The sequence below is a fragment of the Rhinichthys klamathensis genome, unplaced genomic scaffold, assembly GCF_029890125.1.
Source record: "Rhinichthys klamathensis goyatoka isolate OS25496 unplaced genomic scaffold, OSU_Roscu_1.1 h1tg000356l_1, whole genome shotgun sequence".
NCBI lineage: Eukaryota > Metazoa > Chordata > Actinopteri > Cypriniformes > Leuciscidae > Rhinichthys > Rhinichthys klamathensis.
Genome location: NW_026606865.1, coordinates 437,300 through 462,375, shown reverse-complemented (window position 1 = coordinate 462,375; position 25,076 = coordinate 437,300). Strand labels below are relative to the sequence as shown.

The 25,076-nt window shown below is 37.5% G+C and overlaps 1 protein-coding gene across 1 annotated transcript in view; it reads right to left on the bottom strand.

The window, feature by feature from the left end:
• mapkapk5 (MAPK activated protein kinase 5) overlaps positions 1–25,018 on the bottom strand; it is a 35,276-nt gene extending 10,258 nt beyond the window's left edge. The window contains exons 1-10 of the mRNA XM_056232791.1: positions 24,361–25,018; positions 15,498–15,571; positions 13,773–13,848; positions 11,808–11,905; positions 11,601–11,709; positions 7,899–7,988; positions 4,261–4,356; positions 3,536–3,616; positions 1,407–1,594; positions 652–772 (exon numbers count right to left, since the gene is read on the bottom strand). Of these exons, the coding sequence (XP_056088766.1) occupies positions 652–772; positions 1,407–1,594; positions 3,536–3,616; positions 4,261–4,356; positions 7,899–7,988; positions 11,601–11,709; positions 11,808–11,905; positions 13,773–13,848; positions 15,498–15,571; positions 24,361–24,396 (969 nt within the window). The 5' untranslated portion in view covers positions 24,397–25,018. The remainder of the gene's footprint in view (positions 1–651; positions 773–1,406; positions 1,595–3,535; positions 3,617–4,260; positions 4,357–7,898; positions 7,989–11,600; positions 11,710–11,807; positions 11,906–13,772; positions 13,849–15,497; positions 15,572–24,360) is intronic.
• Between the last annotated feature and the right edge of the window lie 58 nt (positions 25,019–25,076).

Here is a 25,076-nt window from a genome sequence, read left to right as displayed (position 1 = left end):
TGTGGCCAACGTGTTTTGGAGAAAAGCATTCATTTCATAATGCGATTCCTCCCCACTTTCAATTCTTTTAAGTTCAATGAAATATTCGATTTTTGCGAATTTTTTGAATGAAAGATCATAAGGATAAACAATGCAGGTTTATTTTTTACAGCCATCTTTGATCATATTTACCAGGGGTGCCAATAATTCTGACCACAACTGTATGTGTGTGCATTTTTACCAGCTGAGAACTCACAAAGAGCTTATAAAATGTGTAAAGGAGTAAAAACAGCATCAGGAATCCCTCCATCACACACACACACACACACACACACACACAAATGAAGATCTGCTGCGAGGAGACGCGGTTCTGACGCCTGTATGGGCAACGTAGAGGAACCAGCTTGAGCATTCTGTCCTTTATAGGCTCGCATCTTGTCTTTGGTCCGTGTTGCGTTCATATTCCAGTCAAACTTCATAACTTCAGAGTTGGTTTGCAGGCGGACTGAGATCCCCGTCCGCTTGTTTGATGCGCACCAGGGTTCAGATGGCAGCGTCACACTTATTCAAATGAACCTCACAAACAGAGCAATCGCACCAGAGTTTGTTTTAATCAAACTAAACCTGGCAAGTGTGAACACACCCTAAATCTCGTCTTTCTTTGGAGCTCACCTTGTCCATCATCATTTGAGCAGAGGGAAGCACATTGTCCAGTGCCTCAGTGCAGTTGAGCCAGGGATGGGCTAATACTCCCTCTATGGTTAGTCTCTCCTCCGGCTTTACTTTAAGTAGCCTTAATGCAACACAATATGTTAGATCTTCTTGTTTCTACAAAATGTGAGAAACAAAGCATTGGCTTACACCACTAAAACTGAGTAACAATATCTCTCATTTTACACAGTTAGTTTATTTATTGCACTCTGGATCTCTTATTTCTCCCTCAAAACCATGACTTTAACAATCTCAACTGAGAATTAAGATGCAAGCAGCATCATCACAATTACTTACAACTTTTAACCAATAAGTGGTGCTGTCAAGTAAATTGATAAGGGTATTCTGCCAATGACAAAGTCATGACACATGAAGGATTTTGTCAGTAGGCTAAAGACTTGAACTCGATCACTGAACTCGGTGTGACAAGGAATCAAAGGGAAAAATCTATTGTTTTTACAGCCTTCAATTCATTTACATTTCCTACAATGTGTGTGAAAATCTGAACTGTTAGTGGCACTAGAGGATTTGAGAAACTGGCATTAAAATTGGCAAAAAAAGATTTTAAAATCCACCCTGATAATTGTGCCAAATTTCAGAACATTTTATATTTGCTGCCATTGACTCCCAGACAGAAAAGTAAAAGATTCAATACACGTTTTGGCACTTGAATAATACGTTTCAATAAAACAGATCGTAAATGAAAAGACACTCACTTGCGGACAATGTCCTTGGCCATTTCAGATATTTGACTCCACTCCTCCTCTGGGAAGTCGAAGCTGCCCGTCATGATTTTTTTGCGCATGTCTTTTGGGATGGTGCGGCTGTGGTGTTTGGAGTAAAACGGAGGATATCCGCAGAGCATTACGTAGACGATCACCCCCAAGGACCATAGGTCACAGCTCTAAGAGCGAAAACGAACATGAATTAAGGAGGAATCTTCACAGCTAGCAAGCTAAACCCCTTCAGCCAATAAGTCTTGTGAACAAAGACTGCATGAGTAGACCATCGCAGTAAGAAGTGTGATATTTTTAAGCATTATATTATGAACTACACATGAAACTGTGGCAACAAACTTAAGTTTATTAACCCTCTGGGGTTCTTCATTTTAGACTCACACTCAGGACCTTCGGGTCAAAAATGACCCGGAGGGCGGCATTAAGATACATTTTATTTGAGTAAAATCAATGAAATATATTTTTGTTCAATAATATTTTTTCTTTTCTTTTTTGGTGTTTTGAGATAATTTTATGATTTATAATTAATATTTATGCAATAATTAAGACCCATTTTTTCCCATTGAATATAATAGAAAATTTATATATATATATATATATATATATATATAAAATAAAAAACATTTTTTTATTAAAGCTGTATTTCATTTTAGAGTCAAGTCTAGGCCTCATGAAAGCAATTTTTGAAATGAGATCGGAGCCATCTGGTGGACACACTGAGTGTTTTTATCACGCAATAGCACATTTTTACCACTAGTGGATTTACAGCTCTCTGTAGAAACCTATGGTAGAAACACTCAAGTGATTTTTTCACATAATGTTTAATTTTTTTCAGGTTGTTGACTTGAATATATATTAACAGATTCTCAAAGACTATTTTTTGTCATTTTTTAAAATAATTTTTTTTTTTTTGTTGGTTTAAATGGTAATTTGAAGTGGCAGTTTTACTTTATAATACATTCAAACCTGAACATTGCATTATAAAGAGAACAAATGGAAAGTTTTTTGTCACCCATTGTTTTAAGAGATTCACCCCTTCACTGTTGTGTGCTTTTTTTCTGCATCCTGGCTGTTTGGTAGATTGTATGCACAAAAAAACTCTGTATTTTCATATTTTTGCCAATTTCCCATTCATTTCCTATGCGGGTCAATTTAGACCCGAAGACCCTGAGTGTGACGATTTTTTTTACGACCACTTAGACTTTTCAAATCCTGTCCCCAATTTTTTTGGGTGTTCATATACCAAGTACCAAAAAAGTCACCAAGTTTTGGACCATTCTGATGAAGCTACGATTTTTAACATTTTTTTATTTAAACGCTTCGGGTCATTTTTGACCCGAAGAACCCCAGAGGGTTAATGAGAGAATATCCTTGGTTCACACATTGACTGGGGGTTGTTGAAAATTATTATCTAAAAGATTTAATGGACCAAAAAAAAAAAAAAAAGCTTTCAGTAGCAACGCCATTTTATTTATGAATTTAAAGGCCATTGACTGAAAAGGTTATTTATATAAATTCTCTGCCTCAATTGTTGTAGGAGCAGCCTAAATGTTTGTTTATAATTGATGATGACCACCTCACAATAATATAGGAGTAAGAAACATTGAAATCCAGATATTTTCAAAGGGTTCAAAAACTTTTTAGTAAGAATAAGATAGTGGGCAAGAATTTGTCACTAAAAATGACCAGTGGCCATCAAGTCAGTTGTCTAATTATAAATAGTGAAATATAATAAAAAGGATGAATTTTAGTACTATATATTTTGTGTGTATTTTCAGGGGAAGTTTATAATGAAAAATGCACTAAAATACTTTTTAATTTCTATATGAAGTATATATTTTTTTCAAAACATTTTACTCTAAAAATTAAAAATCAAAAGGCATAGTTCTAAACAAGTTGTTTTCCAAATTTGAGTTTGAAATCTCAAAAAAATTTGCTTTCAGTAAGATTTCATTTGGGCGCAGTACCAAATGTTTCCACCTTTTCCAAGTTTCATACCATTTCAAAAATTCTAAAAAGCCGAAGCATAAAATTTTCCATTTAAAAACAGCCGATGAGCACCTGAGGGTTAAAGGACAAGCCATAACACTGAGAAGCATAAGGTATACCTTGTTGTACGTGTAAGGGGTGGGTGAGGTAGGTATAATTCCAGACTTTTCTTTCTGGTGCCGTCTTTGTGCCTCCAGCACCTATTAAAGAAGGTTAGATCACATAATAAATAAGTTTTGTGCTGTTTATTTCAAGTCTTCTGAAAGAGACACACAATTAAATCTGATTATCGCTTTATGTAACGATCAGATTTAATCACATGTAAACAGTGCACATGCATAGAGCACAAACATGGTAAATTGAAGCAAACTTGATTGACAGGTATCGATTGCTGTGAAAATGACCACAGACGACATCAGTATTAATATTACTGTATTAATATATTCATGCAGCGTTTGTCTTGTTGCTAGGACTGTTTCATATGTTTCAATAGCAGACCAATTATTCTTTAGAAGAGGCTTTAAAATACATTTTTAACTTATTTCTACATAAACAAATAGCCGACTAATAAGTAGGATAATTAATACAGTTAGTCAGTCATTAATAAAAAATACACTTCTTTATAGTGATCACATTATTTTGCAATAATGACCAGCTGATTGTATATATTCCTGTGACATGTTTTTCCAGACTGTGTAGTTAAATTAAATTGGACCAGGTAGGAAGTTTTGAATTCAACTATTTGAAAAGATTAAGGAAAAGTGAATTGATGATACAGTCCGATCCCTTTAAAAGTAAAGAGTTAAGAACAGTTTACATCTATAAGAGGCCAATGAGGTCTTACCTGCGGTGCTACGTAGTATGGAGTGAACTGTGGGGTCATTAAATCACCTTGGTCGATTTTGGCAAAACCAAAATCACACAGTTTAACAGGGGCGTCCTGATGGGGCACAAGAAACATGACTCATCATATAATACTGGAAAATATGCTTACTGATTATTGGAATAACTTGCTTAATTCAGAAATATCTTAAAGTTAGAAATAATTTACAGGATGAGGATTTAATTTATATATATATATATATATATATAGGTTAGGATTGTAACAATGCATGCATTCTGGAAATGCAAAATGCACTGTGATATGATATGTTATATAATGAGTTATCTTTATATAATGCACTTTGATATGACATGTTATGTAAATGCATTCTGGAAATGAAAAATGCACTGTGATATGACGTTATATAATGAGTTATCTTTATATGCATTCTGGAAATGAAAAATGCACTGTGATATGACATGTTATATAATGAGTTATCTTTATATAATGCACTGTGATATGACATGTTATATAAATGCATTCTGGAAATGAAAAATGCACTGTGATATGACGTTATATAATGAGTTATCTTTATATGCATTCTGGAAATGAAAAATGCACTGTGATATGACATGTTATATAATGAGTTATCTTTATATAATGCACTGTGATATGACATGTTATATAAATGCATTCTGGAAATGAAAAATGCACTGTGATATGACATGTTATATAATGAGTTATCTTTATATAATGCACTGTGATATGACATGTTATGTAAATGCATTCTGGAAATGAAAAATGCACTGTGATATGACGTTATATAATGAGTTATCTTTATATGCATTCTGGAAATGAAAAATGCACTGTGATATGACGTTATATAATGAGTTATCTTTATATGCATTCTGGAAATGAAAAATGCACTGTGATATGACATGTTATATAATGAGTTATCTTTATATAATGCACTGTGATATGACATGTTATGTAAATGCATTTTGGAAATGAAAAATGCACTGTGATATGACGTTATATAATGAGTTATCTTTATATGCATTCTGGAAATGAAAAATGCACTGTGATATGACGTTATATAATGAGTTATCTTTATATGCATTCTGGAAATGAAAAATGCACTGTGATATGACATGTTATATAATGAGTTATCTTTATATAATGCACTGTGATATGACATGTTATATAAATGCATTCTGGAAATGAAAAATGCTCTGTGATATGACATGTTATATAAAGAGTTATCGTTATATGCATTTTGGAAATGAAAAATGCACTGTGATATGACATGTTATATAATGAGTTATCTTTATATAATGCACTGTGATATGACATGTTATATAAATGCATTCTGGAAATGAAAAATGCACTGTGATTTGACATGTTATATAATGAGTTATCTTTATAGGCATTCTGGAAATGAAAAATGCACTGTGATTTGACATGTTATATAATGAGTTATCTTTATAGGCATTCTGGAAATGAAAAATGCACTGTGATATGACATGTTATATAATGAGTTATCGTCATATGCATTTTGGAAATGAAAAATGCACTGTGATATGACATGTTCTATAATGAGTTATCTTTATATAATGCACTGTGATATGACATGTTATATAAATGCATTCTGGAAATAAAAAATGTACTGTGATATGACATGTTATATAAATGAGTTATCTTTATATGCATTCTGGAAATGAAAAATGCACTGTGATATGACATGTTATATAAATGAGTTATCTTTATAGGCATTCTGGAAATGAAAAATGCACTGTGATATGACATGTTATATAATGAGTTATCTTTATATAATGCACTGTGATATGACATGTTATATAAATCAGGGTTCCTGCACACTTTTGAAAGTCAAATTTAAGGCTTTTTAAGACCTTTTTAAGACTTGAAGAAATCAAAATTAATACCGTACATTAGGGCTGTGCAGTATTGACAAAAATATATCTTGATATTTTCAACGTTTTGTTGATAATAATTAGATGATATTTTACTGATTGTGTTATAGGTTTGGTCTGTTTAGGTCTAGGTCTGTTGGGGTCTGTTGTTGACAGCTGACTCACGAAGATATTCATATTTTTCATATTCTATGCAGTGGTCAGTTCACAGCAGTGACAGAAATTAATATTTTAATTAAGGGGCAATATTTGCCACCTTAAATTGATTTTTTCAGGGGCATTTTCATGTGACAGTCAAATTAAATAATTCAATCAAAATCCATCTTTGCAGTGCAGAGGTGACAGAAGCGGCATCAGAAGTGGCATTAATTTATTTACACTCCATTTACAACTGCATAAATAAAGCTATGAGATATATATATTTAAATCAATATTCAATATTTAAATATGAAATGATTTCTAATTTTAACATTTTATTTAAAGGGTACTTTAAATATGAAACCGCAGCGGCAAATCACTGTCTTAATAAGTGAGTTGAGGGAGTCATTCATTCAACCGATTCGTTCAAACGGCTGATTCATTCGGGAAAGAAGCAAGTGATTCGTTCAAAACGCGGATTTCAGTCAAGAAATAATCGCTGTCGGTTGCATTGATACTCTGCTACGGTTTCATTTTGAAATTATAGTCGGCGAAATAAAGGGAAAACAAACAATATTGACAATATTGTGTCTAAAAAGTAACTCAATGTTAACTTATTGTTAATTTAACTGTTGTATAACATAAATATCACAATTGGAATTGTGCACGGGAAAACGGCACTCTTTCTGATGTGATATTCTAATATAAGAACATAATATGATATAAATATAAGACAAAAACTAACTTGGGGACATAACCGTTACACTGCACACATCACGCAGTGAAAGCACGAGAGACAAATGCGATGTCAGCTCGCAGTGCCTCGTACATTGTTAAAACAATGATTACAATATCATAAAATACAATACACATCGCACACCATACGCACATAAAGAATGAACTTACAACTGAACTGACATTTACGACCTTTCTTCTCCTTCTCTCCTCTCGCGTGCAGGAGACAGTTATGCTGCCGCGACTCGCGAGTGACGCGAAATGTCACGTGAACTAGCAAATCCACAAAGATAGAATAATAAATAAATAAAAATATGTACGCTAATTAGATGGTTTTAATTTGGAAAGCTTTTAGATATGTCTAAGTCAAAGTGTCATCTAAAATTTAAGACCTTTCATAAGTAAAAATAAGACTTTATAAGACTTTTTATGGCCTTACATTTTAAAAATCTAATTTAAGACTTTTTAAGGATCCGCGGGAACCCTGTAAATGCATTCTGGAAATGAAAAATGCACTGTGATATGACATGTTATATAATGAGTTATCTTTATATGCATTCTGGAAATGAAAAATGCACTGTGATATGAGATGTTATATAATGAGTCATCTATCAATATCTCAATTCTGACTAACAAAATAACAGTGGTAAGATGAATTATTAATGTAGATAGCAATATTAATGAGCTACAAACACTCCATATTAAATCAAATTTATTTAAAACATATTAAGATTTTTTTTTTTATAAGCAGCATTTCTATTCTGGTGTCAGAAATGACCAAGATCATCCCTGGTGTAACAATTCAGTCACACTTTAATGAATGGAACAAATTATTATTTTGGTTTCAGGTCTTACCAGGGAATTATCCTTGAAGAGCAGGTTCTCTGGTTTCAGGTCTCGATGTGCAATATTTAATGAATGACAGTGTTGCAATGCAAGGCTTATCTGTAAAAATGTAAAAAAAACAACAACAACTATTTAATACAAATATGGTTCATTCGATTTACTGCATTTTAAGTCTCCAGTGCAAGTTATGATGTTTATAATGTTCCATTTCAATAATAATGTTAATAAGTCAGCCAAAAAGAATAGAGACTATTTATAATAATGTAAATGAAAATAATATTGGAGTTATTTGAAAGGACCTTAAGGCCTGTGTTCACACCAAGAACCATAACAATAAAGACAACTATGACGATAACTACAGTAGTCAACATTTGAAGGGGATCAAAACCTTTCATCAAAGTTATACATGAGTTTTGAACAATACCCATTCTTGTCTTAAGACAACTTTGATTAACTTTTTTGATCCACTTCAAATGTTGACTACTGTATATTAGCGTCTACACCAACACATGATACCGTTCTGGGGTGCGTTTCCCGCACAACACCGTAACTCGGTGCTTCACTACGATAGTGCGATGCATCGTTGAAGAAATCATCTAGTAGTCACGACTGTTTCCCGAAAACATATTGCCGCAAAGTGGTGTTCAACCACGTTGGTTAATGACATCAAGCACGTGGTGGAGTAATAACTTATTTTAATGAAACTGTTTGAGATCGAACTAGATGTTTTGATATAAATTACAGACATACTTCTGAGGAATATTTCTCAGTTATTTCGCTTTATTTCCAGATTCAATCATAGACTCATTCTTACGCACTAGAGCTCGTTCACACATGCGCACTCTTCAAAAACAACGTTTTAAAATCTCTTGACAAACTCAAAGATGTAAATGACATTTGTATGTATTCTAAATAAAAGACACAGGTTGTACTGAATGTCAGCTTGCTTATTTTGCTCAAGATGCGGATTTATTGAGTCCATATGTCATGCGATCTAGAAACTCTGCTTCTAACCACAGCTCGAGAGCTTTCGGGAAACATCGACTCGTTGAACTGATGATAACGACGGAACTTGCGAACTTAGTTGGCTAACTAACTATACTAGTTAATTTATTTCAGTAATTCAACTTAAAATGTGAAACTAATATATTATATAGACTCATCACATGCAAAGTGAGATATTTCAAGAATTTACATGTTATAATTTGTGTGATTATGGCTTACAGCTTATGAAAACCCCAACTTCAAAATTAGAATATTGTGAAAAGGTTTTCATAAGCTGTAAGCCATAATCATCAAAATTATAACAAATAAAGGCTTGAAATATCTCACTTTGCATGTAATGAGTCTATATAATATATTAGTTTCACCTTTTAAGTTGAATTACTGAAATAAATGAACTTTTGCACGGAATTCTAATTTTTCGATTTTCACCTGTGTAACTGAATAGCTACTCACATATCTAAACTGTTCTAGGCTAAACCCTACAGTATATGCTGAATGTGTGATCTAGGTGTGTGTCTTTGACTGATCTCAGGTCACTGCACAGGCAACCTGCATCACTTTGTCTGCAATGAGTGTGGATCGGTTTTATGTGACGGTTTACCCACTCCAGTCTCTCCATCATCGAACACCACAGACGGCTCTGACTGCGTGCACCACTATTTGGATATGTTTAGGCTACGTTCACACTGCAGGCTGAAACGACCCAATTCCGATTGTTTTGCCCCTATGCGACCTGTATCTGATCTTTTCATGACAGTCTGAACGACACAGATCCGATCTTTTCAAATGCGACCCAGGCCACTTGGGTATGTGGTCCAAATCCGATATGTATCCGATCTTTTGAAATGCGACTTCAATCTGAACGGCCAGGCCACATGTATCCGACCCGCACGTCATTGATATGCGACAAACGTCATAATTCTGCGCTGAAGTAGGCGGGAATTGACCGTTGAGTACTCTTCTGCGCATGCGGGTCACTTCTGGGTCATTTAACGTTCACACAGGAGATCACAAAAGGTCGCATTTAATTGGAAATGTGAAAGGCCTTGCAAAAAAAAATCGAATTTTTTCAAATTAACTCATAAAAATAAAGGGGCAACACTTTACAAGAAGGTTCATTAGTAACATTAGTTAAAGGTATTGTAGGTAGAAATTTTATAAAAAACTTTTTTCCAAATTTGTTTACACTTTCTAAATATATCAATGCATAATTAAAATGTAAGTACTCTGATAAAAAGAGTATAAAAATCGAGTGACTCTAGACCGTTTAATCTGCACTAAACACAGCTCATTATTTCCTTCCGGGACGAAACAAAGGATTTGCTTAGGCGACTGTCACTCTCTCGCAACCATGGCAACCACCCATTTGCCACACAGGACCTGCCCACTTGCGCGTACCCGTTTGATTCGAGGAATTCAAGAGGCACGGAACCTAGGAATAGCAAAACAATGGCAGAGAAAGACCAATCAAAATTCACATATGCAGTTCGCGGAGGCAAACCAGGCAAAAAAAGGAAGACAGTAACGTTACTAGAAAAGGTAATGAACAAAAAGTCTTTGGATAAACAACGATGTATCTGTCCTCGAGCTGACGATGCGGTACTTGTCTCTGGAGAGTGATTATCAGATAGTCCTCATCAGAGTCAACAATGCTTTCATCATGGAAACTCTTACATGCAGAACACCATATATGTTATGAATGTTACACGAAATTCATCTTCATCACAGTGTAAATGATGGCAATGGAAAAACGTGTATCATGCAACCTGTTTTTAGCTTTGCCTTATAGATAACTAGCTCGTTAGCGAATCAATAAATATATATTTTAAACTTTACCAATATCAATATGCTAGCTTGATAGTGAGTACAAAAATACATCTTATTTGTTTATCTTCATAATGATAAAGTTAGATTTTTTTATTACATGTGATTCTGACATGATGTCACTACATGCACTGCTCCTTCCTCTCCGCTAGTCTCAGGTAAATAATGCGTCTTCAGCTCAGCGGTCGGAGTCGCGAGTTCATGTGTTTTGGGGGCGTGGCTTTGGAAGGAGCCCAGAAGGGAGGGGGTGGAGTGAATGGAAATAATGAGCTGTCTTTAAAACAGTCGTGAGAGGTCTACAGACACTTGATTTTTATACTTTCTTTTTCAGAGTCCTTACATTTTAATTATGCATTGATATATACAGAAAGTTTAAACAAATTTGGAAAAGTTTTTTTTATAAAATTCCTGCCTACAAAACCTTTAATGTATGAACTAACTATGAGCAATACATTTGTTATAGTATCTATTAATCTTTGTTAATGTTAGTTAATAATTAAATACAGCTGTTCATTGTTTGTTCATGTTAGTTCATGAGTGCATTAAATAATGTTAACAAGATTTTAATAAAGTAGTAAAATTAACATTAACAAAAGTAACATTCAAACCATTATTTTGGTTTGAATGAATGGCTTTTATTTTCATAGTTTTTATTGGCTATTGGCAAAATAAATGATTATATTCATATCTTTTCACGCAGGTTCTCTGCTGCTTTCAGTGCCGATCGCGTTGTATCAGCACACAGAGTCTTCGTTCTGGTTCGGTCCGCAGACGTACTGCACCGAGGCCTTTCCTTCTCTCGTTCACAAGAGAGCTTATATTCTTTACTCCTTCTTGGCTGTTTACTTGCTGCGTACACGCGTTAGCCAACTAGCTCTGTACCTGTTTTGTGACCTGGCTGGCCATCTTCTCTGTAAAGTGCTTGTGCTGGCTGATTCTGTGGAACAACTCGCCGCCTTCCATCATTTCCATGACAATCAATAACCTTGCCCTTTCAAAAAGAGGTCAAGAAAACAGATTATTTATATTTGTAGGTAGTTAGATCATTAGAAACACTGTCTTAAAACTGCACATGTTGGACTCCACTACCTTGGACTGGATTCATGAGGAAACTGTACACTGTTGGCATACACCTCAATTATTTTAACAATGTTGGTGTGAGAGGCACACATCATATGAAGCCGAACCTGCAAATAAAATGTAAGATGTTAATTTAAAGATGTTCTGTAAAGTCTAAAATTTCAAATTCAACTTCACGGCCTCAGCTAGAGATTATTAACCCTTTAAGACCGACGGGAGCGCCGGCGCTCCCGTTTGCGTGTGTCTGTTTAAAAGCCTATAGAAACTGAAACCAAATTGCTAGCTCAATCATTCTTTTTGCATACAAAACCAGAGATGTAACATGTTCAGATCAAGCCTCCAACATGCCCATGTTGCATTGTTTTCACCCTCTAATCAGTCTGTACAAACTGCGTAATATGCGTTTACAAAAAAACAACACAAAAATGCATTGCACGTCTTTTGCACACATGTTCTGTAGATCTGCGATTGATAGTTACGTCTTCCGATGGCTCATTGACGTATCACGTTCTGTGCACTATGACCCCCGGGTGTGTCGCATGTTGTGACGTCACAAGCTGCGTCATTTGACCATGCGTTTGACTCGCGTGATTTTTTTTTCCCCAAACCACTTCAGCGGAAATCCCGCCCTGCAGCCGATTCTAAAGTTTTCATTGCTCATGTCAATCACTGTACAGATTGCCTACACCAAGCACTGATCCCTAAACCTACCCGTCACTGTAACCTAAACCAATGAAATCGGCTGCAGGGCGGGATTTCCGCTAAAGTGGTTTGGGAAAAAAAAAAAAAAAAATCACACGTTTGACTCCCGTTTGACTCCCATTTGCTATATGTTCCTTCTTATCGTTATTGTCTTTTTACCATTGCTTTATTTTATCATTTCTTTCTCCTTTAGACACTCACAAATACAAGCACATTCACACACACACACACACACGCGTGCGCGCACGCACGCAACGTTATGTCTAAACGAAAGTACACGGACGCGGAGGTTTTGGAAATAGGCTACATATTGCGTCCGATGATGATGAACTATACGTCTGCTCATCTATTTATTTTATATTTTAACCAATTCAATGTTCAATCAATATTCAAAAGCAAAATGTTATCTGTTTGACCACAAATGTAATTGAATATTTTACATGGCATTTCCCCTCCCTTTTTTTGAATGAGTGTAAAAATGAGTGTATCTTCAAAACTAATTTATGTAAACAGTTCAAATCAATTCTGTGTAGTTTTAAATTGTTTTATGCACGTTTTTCACATTGACAAGTTTGAGGTTGACATTTATCCATTTTTTGTATTGAATAAAATATGTAAAAAATAAATAATTAAAATTGTTTTTCTTTTTGTTTATTGCACTTTTGAGATATTTATCTAGTTACTATTGATTTTTTACAAACATAGCCTTCAAATTGGGAGAGTAAGGATTATTTTGATGTATGGCATATGAAAATGCTCAAAAGAATGACAGCACAGCATGTAAAAATACAAAGATATACTCTGGTGGAATTGTTCTATGGCAGGTCATAAAGGGTTAAAGAGTTATTAAAGGGATAGTTCACTTTATAATGAAACTTAAGTCATTTACTAAGAAAATTCAATCATTTACTCACCCTAGTGTTTTTCTAATGCCGTATGCCCTTCTTTCATTAATGGACCACAAAAGGAGAATTTATAAAAAATAAATTGTCCGGCTCGCACTCCTGTGATCAAAAGGATCATTCTGATACTTTTGCATCTTTTTTTTTTTAAAGCTCGATGCTGGTCAGTATTCACTGCCATATGGACGAGCGCGACATATATATAAAAAAAGGTCCATAAAAGAAACAAGGGTGTTCGACATTAGAACAACACCAGGGTGAGTAAATGATGACTTAATTTTCATTTTAGGGTGAACTATCCCTTTAACATGAAAAGACAGACAAGTTCTTCAAATACAAGAAATCAAATCATGCACACAGTGCTCACTACCTCATTGCGTGCTTTGGGTCTGTCAATCAAGATCTTTAGGGCAAACCGTTCTTGTGTCGACTTCTTCACACATACCCTGAAAAACAAAAAGATCAATTCATCAGTTAATGTCTCAACCCTGTAAAGTCTGACATATGAAATAAATAATAGTAAAAAAAAAAAAAGTTTTTTTTTTTTTTTAAATGAACACTTTATTGAACTTTTAGACAACAAAACAAGTTTGCATTTGTGTTTTTTTCTTGAGTATCGTATTTAATAAAATTGAGTCTCATTTCAGGTCCGATATAGTGAGAATATGAAGCTGAAACTCAAGGAGGAAAAAAAATAACTCAGGCCCAAACTGAGCAAAAATATGCGATTTGGTGCAGCTGCTGATATTTATATGGCAAAAAAGTAAGATAAAATGTTGTACTGTAAGTCACACATAACAATATAGCAGCTACTTGCATAAAACGCATATAAATATCAGTTGTTATTTTATCTGGCAATAATATATCTTGGTAAGATGATATTTAAATGCTCAGTTTTATGATCAAAGCTCTGTAGTTTTAAAACATAATGCAATGCAATACAATGATGATTGAGAGATGAACAAATAAACCCTCCTCAAAAGCCTGATGATCATATCTGATACTCATGATTTTTCTAAAAACTGATGTATGGAAAAACAAGTGGCTTCAGTCAAGTTAGTGTTCATCTTGAAATATTGCTAACATACTTTAGATTAGGGTCCAATTCTCACTATTAACTGCGACTTTTGCCTTAATAAAATCCTTACTACTGCTTATTAATAGTTAGTAAGGTCATGGTTAAGTTTAGGTATTGGGTAGGATTAAGGGATGTAACATATGGTAATTAATAAGTGCTTTATACGTACTAATAAACAGCTAATATCATAGTAATATGGACCCTAATAGAATTGGACCCTAAACTAAAGTGTTACCAAAAGTTCTTCTTACGTTATAAAAAAAAATCAGTAAAGATTTCACAGCAAAAAGACATGTAAACCACGAGCTGAAGGTGGACTTTTATATTTAGCAAAACTTCTTTTTAAAGGTTTTTTTTTCACTGTTTCAGGAAATGATTTCAGTCCTTAACTTTGAAAACACACACCTACATCTACAGTGGGAAAGAGGCTAATAACTACATCTGCTAGATGAGGTTTATGCTGTTTACCGGAAAACACATACAACTCTTTCCCGTGTTATTTTACACAAATATGTGACCCTGGATAACAAAACCAGTCACACGGGTATAGAGGTTACCTTCGAGGTTAGATTTCATGGTTGTAGTTAGAGGTGTTTTGTTTTATTTAGTTCTTTGATTTTGGCAACACTCGTGCTCTTCATTTTATTTGGTGAATTTCATTGTATTTTTCTTTGTTTTTGTTGGACTATTTATATTTGGAATCATTTAGAGTTTATTTTCCTATTGTGTTTATGGGCTGGGAAGAATAAATCAGTGTTCATACTCTGCTTTATTATTATTATTATTACCACTGTTTACATGGTACTTTCTAAAGATCTTCAGTGACAAAATGAATGTTACTCCCTGAAAATCCTTAGACAAAATTAAATCATCTTGGGTCGTAACATTTAATGGGTGCTCGTCCGGGATTAGCTGTAATTATAACAGCTGCTCCGGAGTGAAAAGATCAATATATTTTCTTTTCTGTTTTGTACACTTGTTGTCTTTGGTATGTGCAGATTAGACATAACCACATACCTCACAGGACCACTGATCCCAGCTCCCAGCTTCTGTGTCCAATTGATGTTATACTCTTCCAGGATGGATGTTTCCTATAACAAGAACACACAGAGCGTTTAGGAACAGTTCATTCAATTCACTCCACCAACATTATTATATATTATGCATTACATATAATTGATTATTTTGCCTTAAGTAGTAATGGTTGGTTTCTGCATTGGGAATCATGATGTAGCATCTGGACCAATCAGACACACAATTATTCATTATATTTAATGAATAATCCAACAGACGCCTCAAGACCGTAACAAGCAACGGTCCAAGCCGGCGCCGAGATGTCTGCTCTTCCACTGATCATTATCAGTTTTTTTTCCCTCTGGCTGACACTAGTCCATCAACTAGTGGACATCAGAGACATCCCAGGTGGGGGAAGGTGGCCACAAGCAAAAGCACAGGCCATAGAAAAGACACACAAGGCCCATATAAAACCACTGCTTTCCATTAATTCATACGCAAACCTTCTATGAATGAACATGCATATCTCCAGGACATTGTGTGTAAGATTATCACTGTCTTGTATAGTGTCTGTTGTACTGTTTTATGCATGCTTTATGATAGAACCACTTGTTAATGTAGCCTCATCTATACCAAGCTTCCTATCAAACTAATCCTCATTTAATGCCCTACACACCGGTGTACATCAGTGGTTCTCAACTGGTTTGACCATAGGACCCACATTTTCCCATGACCCATTTTTTTAGACATTGAAACCTAATTCCTAAATATATATATAAAATATTATAAAACAAGCACCGTCCCACCTAACTAAACATACATTTTAAGCAATTAAATAGCAGTCCCAAAGTAGCTTTTTTGTTAATACAATAAAGGTAAGTTGGTATGAGCCACAATAGTCATTTAAAAACATACGCAAAAAAAAAAAAAAACACTGAGGGAAAATAAAGTGGTATTTTACCATGGTAATAAATACACGATACTAGCATGAACTGCTAATAAAACATACGGACACTGATTCTGATAAATAGTATGAACATCAAACCTGCTTGCAAACCCTTCACAGCGAACACACGTAGCAGTTGCGTAATTTATTGGTACTTTAATTGACAACTGCGACGCTGTACAAGTTACGAAAATGAAGTTATAATACAGTAGCCGCGTTTCCATTACCCTTCAAATTGCGCAAATTGAAATTGCGAATTGAAAACACGTCAAAAACTCCTGTTTATCGCAAAAAAAAAAAGTTTTTACGCTCGCATGAGGAGGTTTTTCAGGAAATTCGAAAAAGGAATATTTTGCAAAACTGCAATGGAAACAGTTTTTGCGCATTTACAGACACCTGACTTAGAAGGCGCGGTGCGTTTGGACAGAATACGAGACAGAGTACTTTATTAAATTCATAAAAGAAAAAAGAATTACAGGAATACTGGATTATAAACCTCAAAGAAATGCCACAATCAAGACCTCGGAGCAGAAATGAGGGAGAAACACAGAGAAACTCCTCATATGTGCCGCTCACAGTATAAAGGCCTGTTCACACCGGGACGAATTTCACGCGCGATATTCGCTGACGTTTAACGCCTCGTGACTAAACAAAGGGCGCCAATGTGAGTGTGCACACCGACGCGAAAAACGCCACGCGTAAAAGCGGCATTTTTTAAAAAACGCTTTGGGTTCGTTTTTTTGGTTTGACGCACCGCGTCAAAAAAATATCCGACCAATGAGATTGGTGCTTTTGCTCACGTGTCTGGAGCTTCTGAAGTTACAGTAAAACACAACTTGGTGGCGCTCAAACACAAAACGGTCTTGCCGAGCACACACACGTAACGGTGAAGAAGATATACGCCAAGTAGCGTCTACACTGCCGGAAAGAAATAAGACGAGAAAGATGCAAGGCAAGATGAATGTAGAGCTGCTGGTCTCGGAACATAAAGAACTCTATGACAAGCGCGACAGCGACTACAAAATAGGACTATTTCTGTTTACATTAAGCGCCATCTAATGTCAGGGAATGAATTTGCATGTTCACTCGGCTCATCGTCAGAGAAAAATCGCTTGGGTGTGAACACAAAAAACGCGTTGAAAAACGCTGGCGAATAACGCGCGCTGATATTCGTCCTGGTGTGTACGGCCCTTAAGGGTCTTACCTTGCCAATAATGCTTGGATAACACACCACGTCTCCTTCCATTAATAATAATAATGTCTAGTGCTCTGATATATATAAACCTTCCAACGTTCGTTGCCATGATTTTTGGAATGACTTATCGCGAGAGGAAAAAATTACATTTTAGTCGCATAACATCGGTTGGTTAATGGAAACGCCGTCATTTCGCAATAGTTTTTTATTGATATTTAGAAAAAAAGTTTTGCGCAAATCTGTAATGGAAACACGCCTACTACTGACATGTAGCCTGACAACATCACTTCTGACTGCAGATACTGAGTATCTCAGGCACTCTTTACCACATCTGACAGAAGTGTCAAAACAGCTTTAACGCACATCTTTCAAAATAAAAGTCTTGCTTAAAAAAAAACATGTTTCTTTGACCGACCCACCAGTTGAGAAACACTGGTGTACATCACCTCCCCATAGCAAGCATTGTATTATTGTTATATTAATTCGTAATTAATTTAAAGTAAATTAATTCGCAATGTATGAAAGGACACAAATTGCCAGCCCACTCCAATATGCAAAACACCATGCTCAAAGACAAAGGGTCATAAACTTTTCCTTCGAAAGTTTAAGTTAACATTGGCTCACTGACCCCCTGGAGGAGTGACCTCCACAGAAGTCCCAGTAACCCTTCTCCTCTTCCTCCTCCTCCTGGTTGCTGTTCGTGTGAAAAGAGTGGAGACATCCAGTCCGACTGCGGGACCTTTCCCCCGGTGCGCGGCCGGAGGGGCCTCAAGTTACAACCATTGTATCTTCCTCCACCATTACAGAGTCAAACTAACACTGCAAGTTCATCATCATTTCTTCGTGATTGATCGCAACTTCATCACCACCGACTTGCTGAGCCATCGAGACGTTCTCCTGAGATTGCATCCGGACGCCTGTTCAACGGCTAATGCCTGGTTCAGATTACACGATTTTTTGGTCTGTTACGATAGTCAGTGTGTCAGATTACGCGATTTTGACTCCTAAAATCTTATTGCGTCGTGGACAAGAAACATGTCAGAAGCGTGCCGTCTCACACACACACTCGCGGAACATACATACAATATGGCACGTACTCACTCACTCGCTCACACACACACAAACCAAACGCACTCACTTACACAAACTCATTCACACGCACACTTACTCTCCCTCACTTACTCACACAACTTACGCACTCACACTTAAGCCCAATTTATACTTCTGCGTCGAACTCCCGCCGTAGCTACGTCGTAGGCTTTGTGTAGCGCTCGTACCCTTCGGCGTACCCTGACGTGCACCTCCCCAAAAATGTAACAGCGCGTCAATTCTACGCGGACGCAAGCGCTGTGATTGGTCTGCTAGAACCCCTCCCTCGGGTTTCACATGTTCCCTCTGCATGCGTCAACGCGGACAACGACGCAGAAGTATAAATTAAAACCAACGCGTAGTCTATGGGCCCTTACATAGTCAACGCATCGGTACGCATACGCGTGCGCAAGGCTACACATCTCTACGCTTCGGCCGCCATAATGCGTCGATGCGTAGCCAAATGTGTCATCCTAGTTTTTGATACGCGACGCGCCGATGCACGCAATACTATGCGTTGTCGGTGGGGGCGACATTGCAAGTAATGTACATAAAAAGGTATATTATTATGTTTACAGAAGAAGAAGATTTAATACAATGGCGGGCGAAGAGGAAAAGTTATGCGAGCTTGTTCGTATACATCCTTTGTTGCCGCCGATGTAAAATCAGCAATATGCACTCCTCTTCAGTTGCCATTTTGATCTGAATATTACGTGACCCGACTCTAGACTCTACTACCCCCTGCTGCGCGATCGGTGTATTGCATTTCACACATCGCCGGTGACGCTTGTGTACTATGAAAAGGAGCGCGTAGCTCGCGTTGACTATGTAACGGCCCTATAGCGTAGAGGTTCCGGCGTAGGTCCGACGCAGAAGTATAAATCAGCCTTACGCACACATACATACGCACTTACACACTCGACTACGCGTTGGTTTAGGGTCCACGCGTTGGTTTTCATTTATACTTCTGCGTCGTTGTCGCGCAATTACACATGCAGAGGGAACATGAGAAATATGAGGGAGGAGTTCTAGCAGACCAATCACAGCGCTTGCGTTCGCGTAGAATTGACGCGTTGTTACATTTTTTGGAGAGGTGCACGTCAGGGTACGCGCACTACACACAGCCTACGGCGTAGCTACGGCGTGAGTTCGACGCAGAAGTATAAATTGGGCTTCACTCACTCACACGCGTCACACATACATACTCACTCATTCACATTTACTCACACGCACACATACATACACGCACACCACACTAACTCACACGGAACCCGTCGTGTAGGACCGAAAAAATAAATAACATGCTAGTCTTTTTATCGTGATGTCGTGAAGCATCGCAGACGCGGCGTCGGTTGCCGTCCGCTATGACACACACTATACGAGATGAAACAATCAAATTTTGCGTCCCGACGCCCGTTGTCGTTTACGAATCCCCACGACACCCTACGTCAAACAGATCGTGCCAAAATCGGCTAATATCGTGTAATCTGAACCAGGCATAAGGCATTGCAAGTATCGTTCGATGCGATCACAGCTACATGCTAAGAAAGAGTTATTTTTCTGTGGCCACAGAATTGATAGAGGATCAATACTGAGTGGTTGCTGAACAAACAGATTAATTGATTGTAGTATTAATTAGGCTACATCAAGATAATTCGATAACTGATCCAAATATTTATAATTAATTATAACAAGTGGATTATTCATTGATATTTCCCTTTTGACTTTATTTGCTGCAATGAGATCATTCTTAAAATCCAAAAGAACCAGTAATCTTAAAAGTAATCAAAGTTACCTAAAGGTTTGTTACTAATTACAGTTTTTGTCATGCAATTTGTAATCAGTAACAAACTACAGTTTGTAAGTAATCTACCTAGCATTGGTCTTTTCAACCACACACAGTATCATTATTTCTGTTACAAAACACAAACAAAAAAACAAGTAGCCGACTGGGATAAAAGTTTATAGTCTGGATATAAACACTGATGTCTACGGTAGCGATTAAAATAGAGTAAGTCACCTTTTGAAAGTAACTTGACACTTCAAATAAACATTACATTGTTACACCAGTAGGTGGCGACAAGTGACTGTTAAAAAATGTAGCCTATTTGCATTGAATAGTTCAAAAATGCTGATTCATCCAGTAATGAAACAAGTGAAGTATTTATAAGTGAGTCACAGAATCATTCATTCAAACTGATAACACCATTGTTTTAAATAGACTGCATATAGACATGACTATGTAGACTATTAACAAAAGGATTTAACATTTTGTCAGGACAAGTAGTAAATTACAGTACATATCATTTTGTTCAGTTGCGTATTCAGAACCGTGATCACTATAAATATATATATAAATATATATATAATAAAAAAATTATTCTCAATTTACCCAGAAGCCACTCTACACAGTACTTAAAGCTGCCGTCGGCAAAATTTTTTTGATCATATTCAGTGAAATCGACACTATAATCCGACAGAACAACATAAATAAAGTGGTTTTAGAAAACAACCCGAGCTTCTAACTCCACCTGGAGCGTGTTATTTGTTTTGCAAAAATCCACAGCTCCCGGATCATTGGGTCCAATCAGTGCAGGGGGGTGTGAGATCTGACTGTCAATCACAGATCGGGCGCACGTTACAATCACACATGCACACGCCTGAAGTTCGCGCTGTAACGAAGATTGTTGGCGGAAAATCAAATAAGCTCATTTAGAGTATAAATGACGTTAGCAATTGCAATCTATCGGTAGATTAGCCAGGACAGCATACCTCCAAATACTCCATGATGTTGATGGATGCTGATGAGACGGGCGCGTTCACAGATAACCTGGTGCACACGCACTGACGAGCACGAACTCTGTGGGAGGGTGAGCCGTTGATAGTGGGGGAGGGGCATGAGAGTTGTAAACATTCAAAATTTTGCCCAAGTCCACTCAATCTGCCAGACTTGCCGACTGCAGCTTTAAAGGTAGGGTTGGCAATTTTAAGCCTGGAACACACCAAGTCGACGGTCGGCCGTCGGGCAGTTTTTGTGCGTCGGCCGACTAAGTCTTCTCAGTGTGATCCGCACCGTCGGCTGAAATTGTTCCTCGTTTGCTTTTTTTCAGCGTCGGGCCGTCGGTGAAAGAGGGAACTCTGATTGGCTGTTCGGCTTAGTGAACGAGTCAGTGCACGAGAATAATAGCAAAACAGCGAGCAAAGTAGTCAAAACGGTACCGATAGAAGGCTGTTCTTATGTTACGTCATCTTACTGAGTGTTCCTTGGCGAATATTTCAATATTAACATGAGCGGAGTGGAATAAAGAAAGTGTTTAGCAGGATTGATATTCAAAACGGTAAGCGCGCACTGCTTTGTTTACGGTGTGTATCTGCAGCGTCGGTTTCCCTTTTTGAATGACGAATATAGACGAATATATCTGCAGAAATAGACAGTTGCCTCATTTACACACCGGCGCAGAACGCGATTCTAGCTGACAGTCGGCTGTAGTTCTCTCGGTGTGTTCAAGTGCAGCTTTTCCCCCCGACGCGAGGCGACAACACAGTCGGCTTTCATCAGCGCTAGTTCGTCGGCGTCGGCTTGGTGTGTTCCAGACTTTAGAGCTGCTAACTTTAAAATCATGAGATCCCACCCTCTCAGAGCGTCTACAAAGCCACGTCTCCTTCAAAACACATGAACGCACACAGCGGACCGAACGCAATGATTGGATGAACAGTTTTTTTAGTCCTGAGACTTCCACAGATATATGTCCAAGTTTTCATACACTCACCGGCCACTTTATTAGGTACACCTGTCCAACTGCTCGTTAACACTTAATTTCTAAGCAGCCAATCACATGGCGGCAACTCAGTGCATTTAGGCATGTAGACATGGTCAAGACAATCTCCTGCAGTTCAAACCGAGCATCAGTATGGGGAAGAAAGTTGATTTGAGTGACTTTGAACGTGGCATGATTGTTGGTGCCAGAAGGGCTGGTCTGAGTATTTCAGAAACTGCTAATCTACTGGGATTTTCACGCACAACCATCTCTAGGGTTTACAGAGAATGGTCCGAAAAAGAAAAAACATCCAGTGAGCGGCAGTTCTGTGGGCGGAAATGCCTTGTTGATGCCAGAGGTCAGAGGAGAATGGCCAGACTGGTTCGAGCTGATAGAAGGGCAACAGTGACTGAAATAACCACTCGTTACAACCGAGGTATGCAGCAAAGCATTTGTGAAGCCACAACACGCACAACCTTGAGGCAGATGGGCTACAACAGCAGAAGACTCCACCGGGTACCACTCATCTCCACTACAAATAGGAAAAAGAGGCTACAATTTGCAAGAGCTCACCAAAATTGAACAGTTGAAGACTGGAAAAATGTTGCCTGGTCTGATGAGTCTCGATTTCTGTTGAGACATTCAGATGTTAGAGTCAGAATTTGGCGTAAACAGAATGAGAACATGGAACCATCATGCCTTGTTACCACTGTGCAGGCTGGTGGTGGTGGTGTAATGGTGTGGGGGATGTTTTCCTGGCACACTTTAGGCCCCTTAGTGCCAATTGGGCATCGTTTAAATGCCACGGCCTACCTGAGCATTGTTTCTGACCATGTCCATCCCTTTATGGCCACCATGTACCCATCCTCTGATGGCTACTTCCACCATGTCACAAAGCTCTAATCATTTCAAATTGGTTTCTTGAACATGACAATGAGTTCACTGTACTAAAATGGCCTCCACAGTCACCAGATCTCAACCCAATAGAGCATCTTTGGGATGTGGTGGAACGGGAGATTCGCATCATGGATGTGCAGCCGACAAATCTGCGGCAACTGTGTGATGCCATCATGTCAATATGGACCAAACTCCCTGAGGAATGCTTCCAGCACCTTGTTGAATCTATGCCACGAAGAATTGAGGCAGTTCTGAAGGCAAAAGGGGGTCCAACCCGTTACTAGCATGGGGTACCTAATAAAGTGGCCGGTGAGTGTATTTAGACCACTTCTATTATTGATTGCTAATAGGATGTGAAGAGCGATTCAACTACAATAACAAAAAAGAATTATTAAACAAATTGCCTACCCTACCTTTAATTGTATGATGATCACACTTTGAAAAGGATGCATATTCTTTGTACTGATATAGCAACTTCAGTTATACATGTACTTATTCATTATTTGTTATACAATCATCACCCAAAAAAAACTTTAATACACCACTAATGACAAATCTACTCTCGTTTCAATTAAACGCAAGTGGCGCCACCGTGCGTCTCACTGATGCATTGCAGTGCAAATGACCTCAGATGACATCAACATACTGTAATATCTGACTGCAATACTACAACAGTGTGGGTCTTGTTACTGGGATTGTTTTATTCATTAAATTGTTAGATTGTTTCTTAGTGGAATTGTCAGATTGTTTCTTAGTGGAATCTTTAAGATAATACACAAACAATTTTAACTCAAACTGATGTCATGTCAATGTTCTGATTTATTCATTTTGGTTAGTAGCCGTGTGACATGCAAGACAATGTAACCTACAGACAGCAGTTCATTAGTGAAACTCGTCATTTAATGGAAATACTGTTATTAGAAGTTACAGAAATGGAAAGACTGAACTGTTTACTTTTTGTACATTAATTAGCCAGCTTACCTTAATGAACCTGTCCACGATGGTGTCCTCGGACATGATGTTGATCGTGATCTTCTCTTTCTGGCTTCAACAGGCTCGTACAGGTGCGATCTTACCAAAATCGTGATGTTGAACGAAGTCTACTAAGCGCTAAGATGCCGTCTCGTGTATTATTCCCATGCTGTCCGATGAACTTTTGAACACCAGAGCTTTTCTTTGTCAGAACTGGCATTAAATGTCAAACTCCACAAGACAGTAGGAAAGGCTATGCGTGTTCGGGTAACATCTTACACATTCACAGGCAAAAGTACCGCAGACTAGCCAACGTTGAAGCTACGGTACCTCCAACCAGTATTAACTACACTGTTGTTGACAACTGAGCAACTAAACCGATGAAGGACAAAAAAAAGAGTTAAAGGTAATGCCTATTAGAAGCAGCTAGCTATGTAGCATGAGTTCACAGCAGATGCTAATTCTCGCTCTCATCGCGTCACATGCGCGTGCTAGTTCTGATAACGTCGCTGGCCTGTCCAGGGTTCAGCGCTTTACAGTGTTTTGAAAAGCACCATAGAGACCAAATACTATCTTGGGATTGTTTGCTAAGGTGCTAGTGCTACCTTTGATCCAAAGCTGAGGAAGATTTTTCTTCTTTACTACACGCCACATTCTGCAAGCAAGAGATCCAGGCTCATTCCGCCGCCTAACGGAGAGGAGCGCGAGCTTTCACAGAGTGTGAT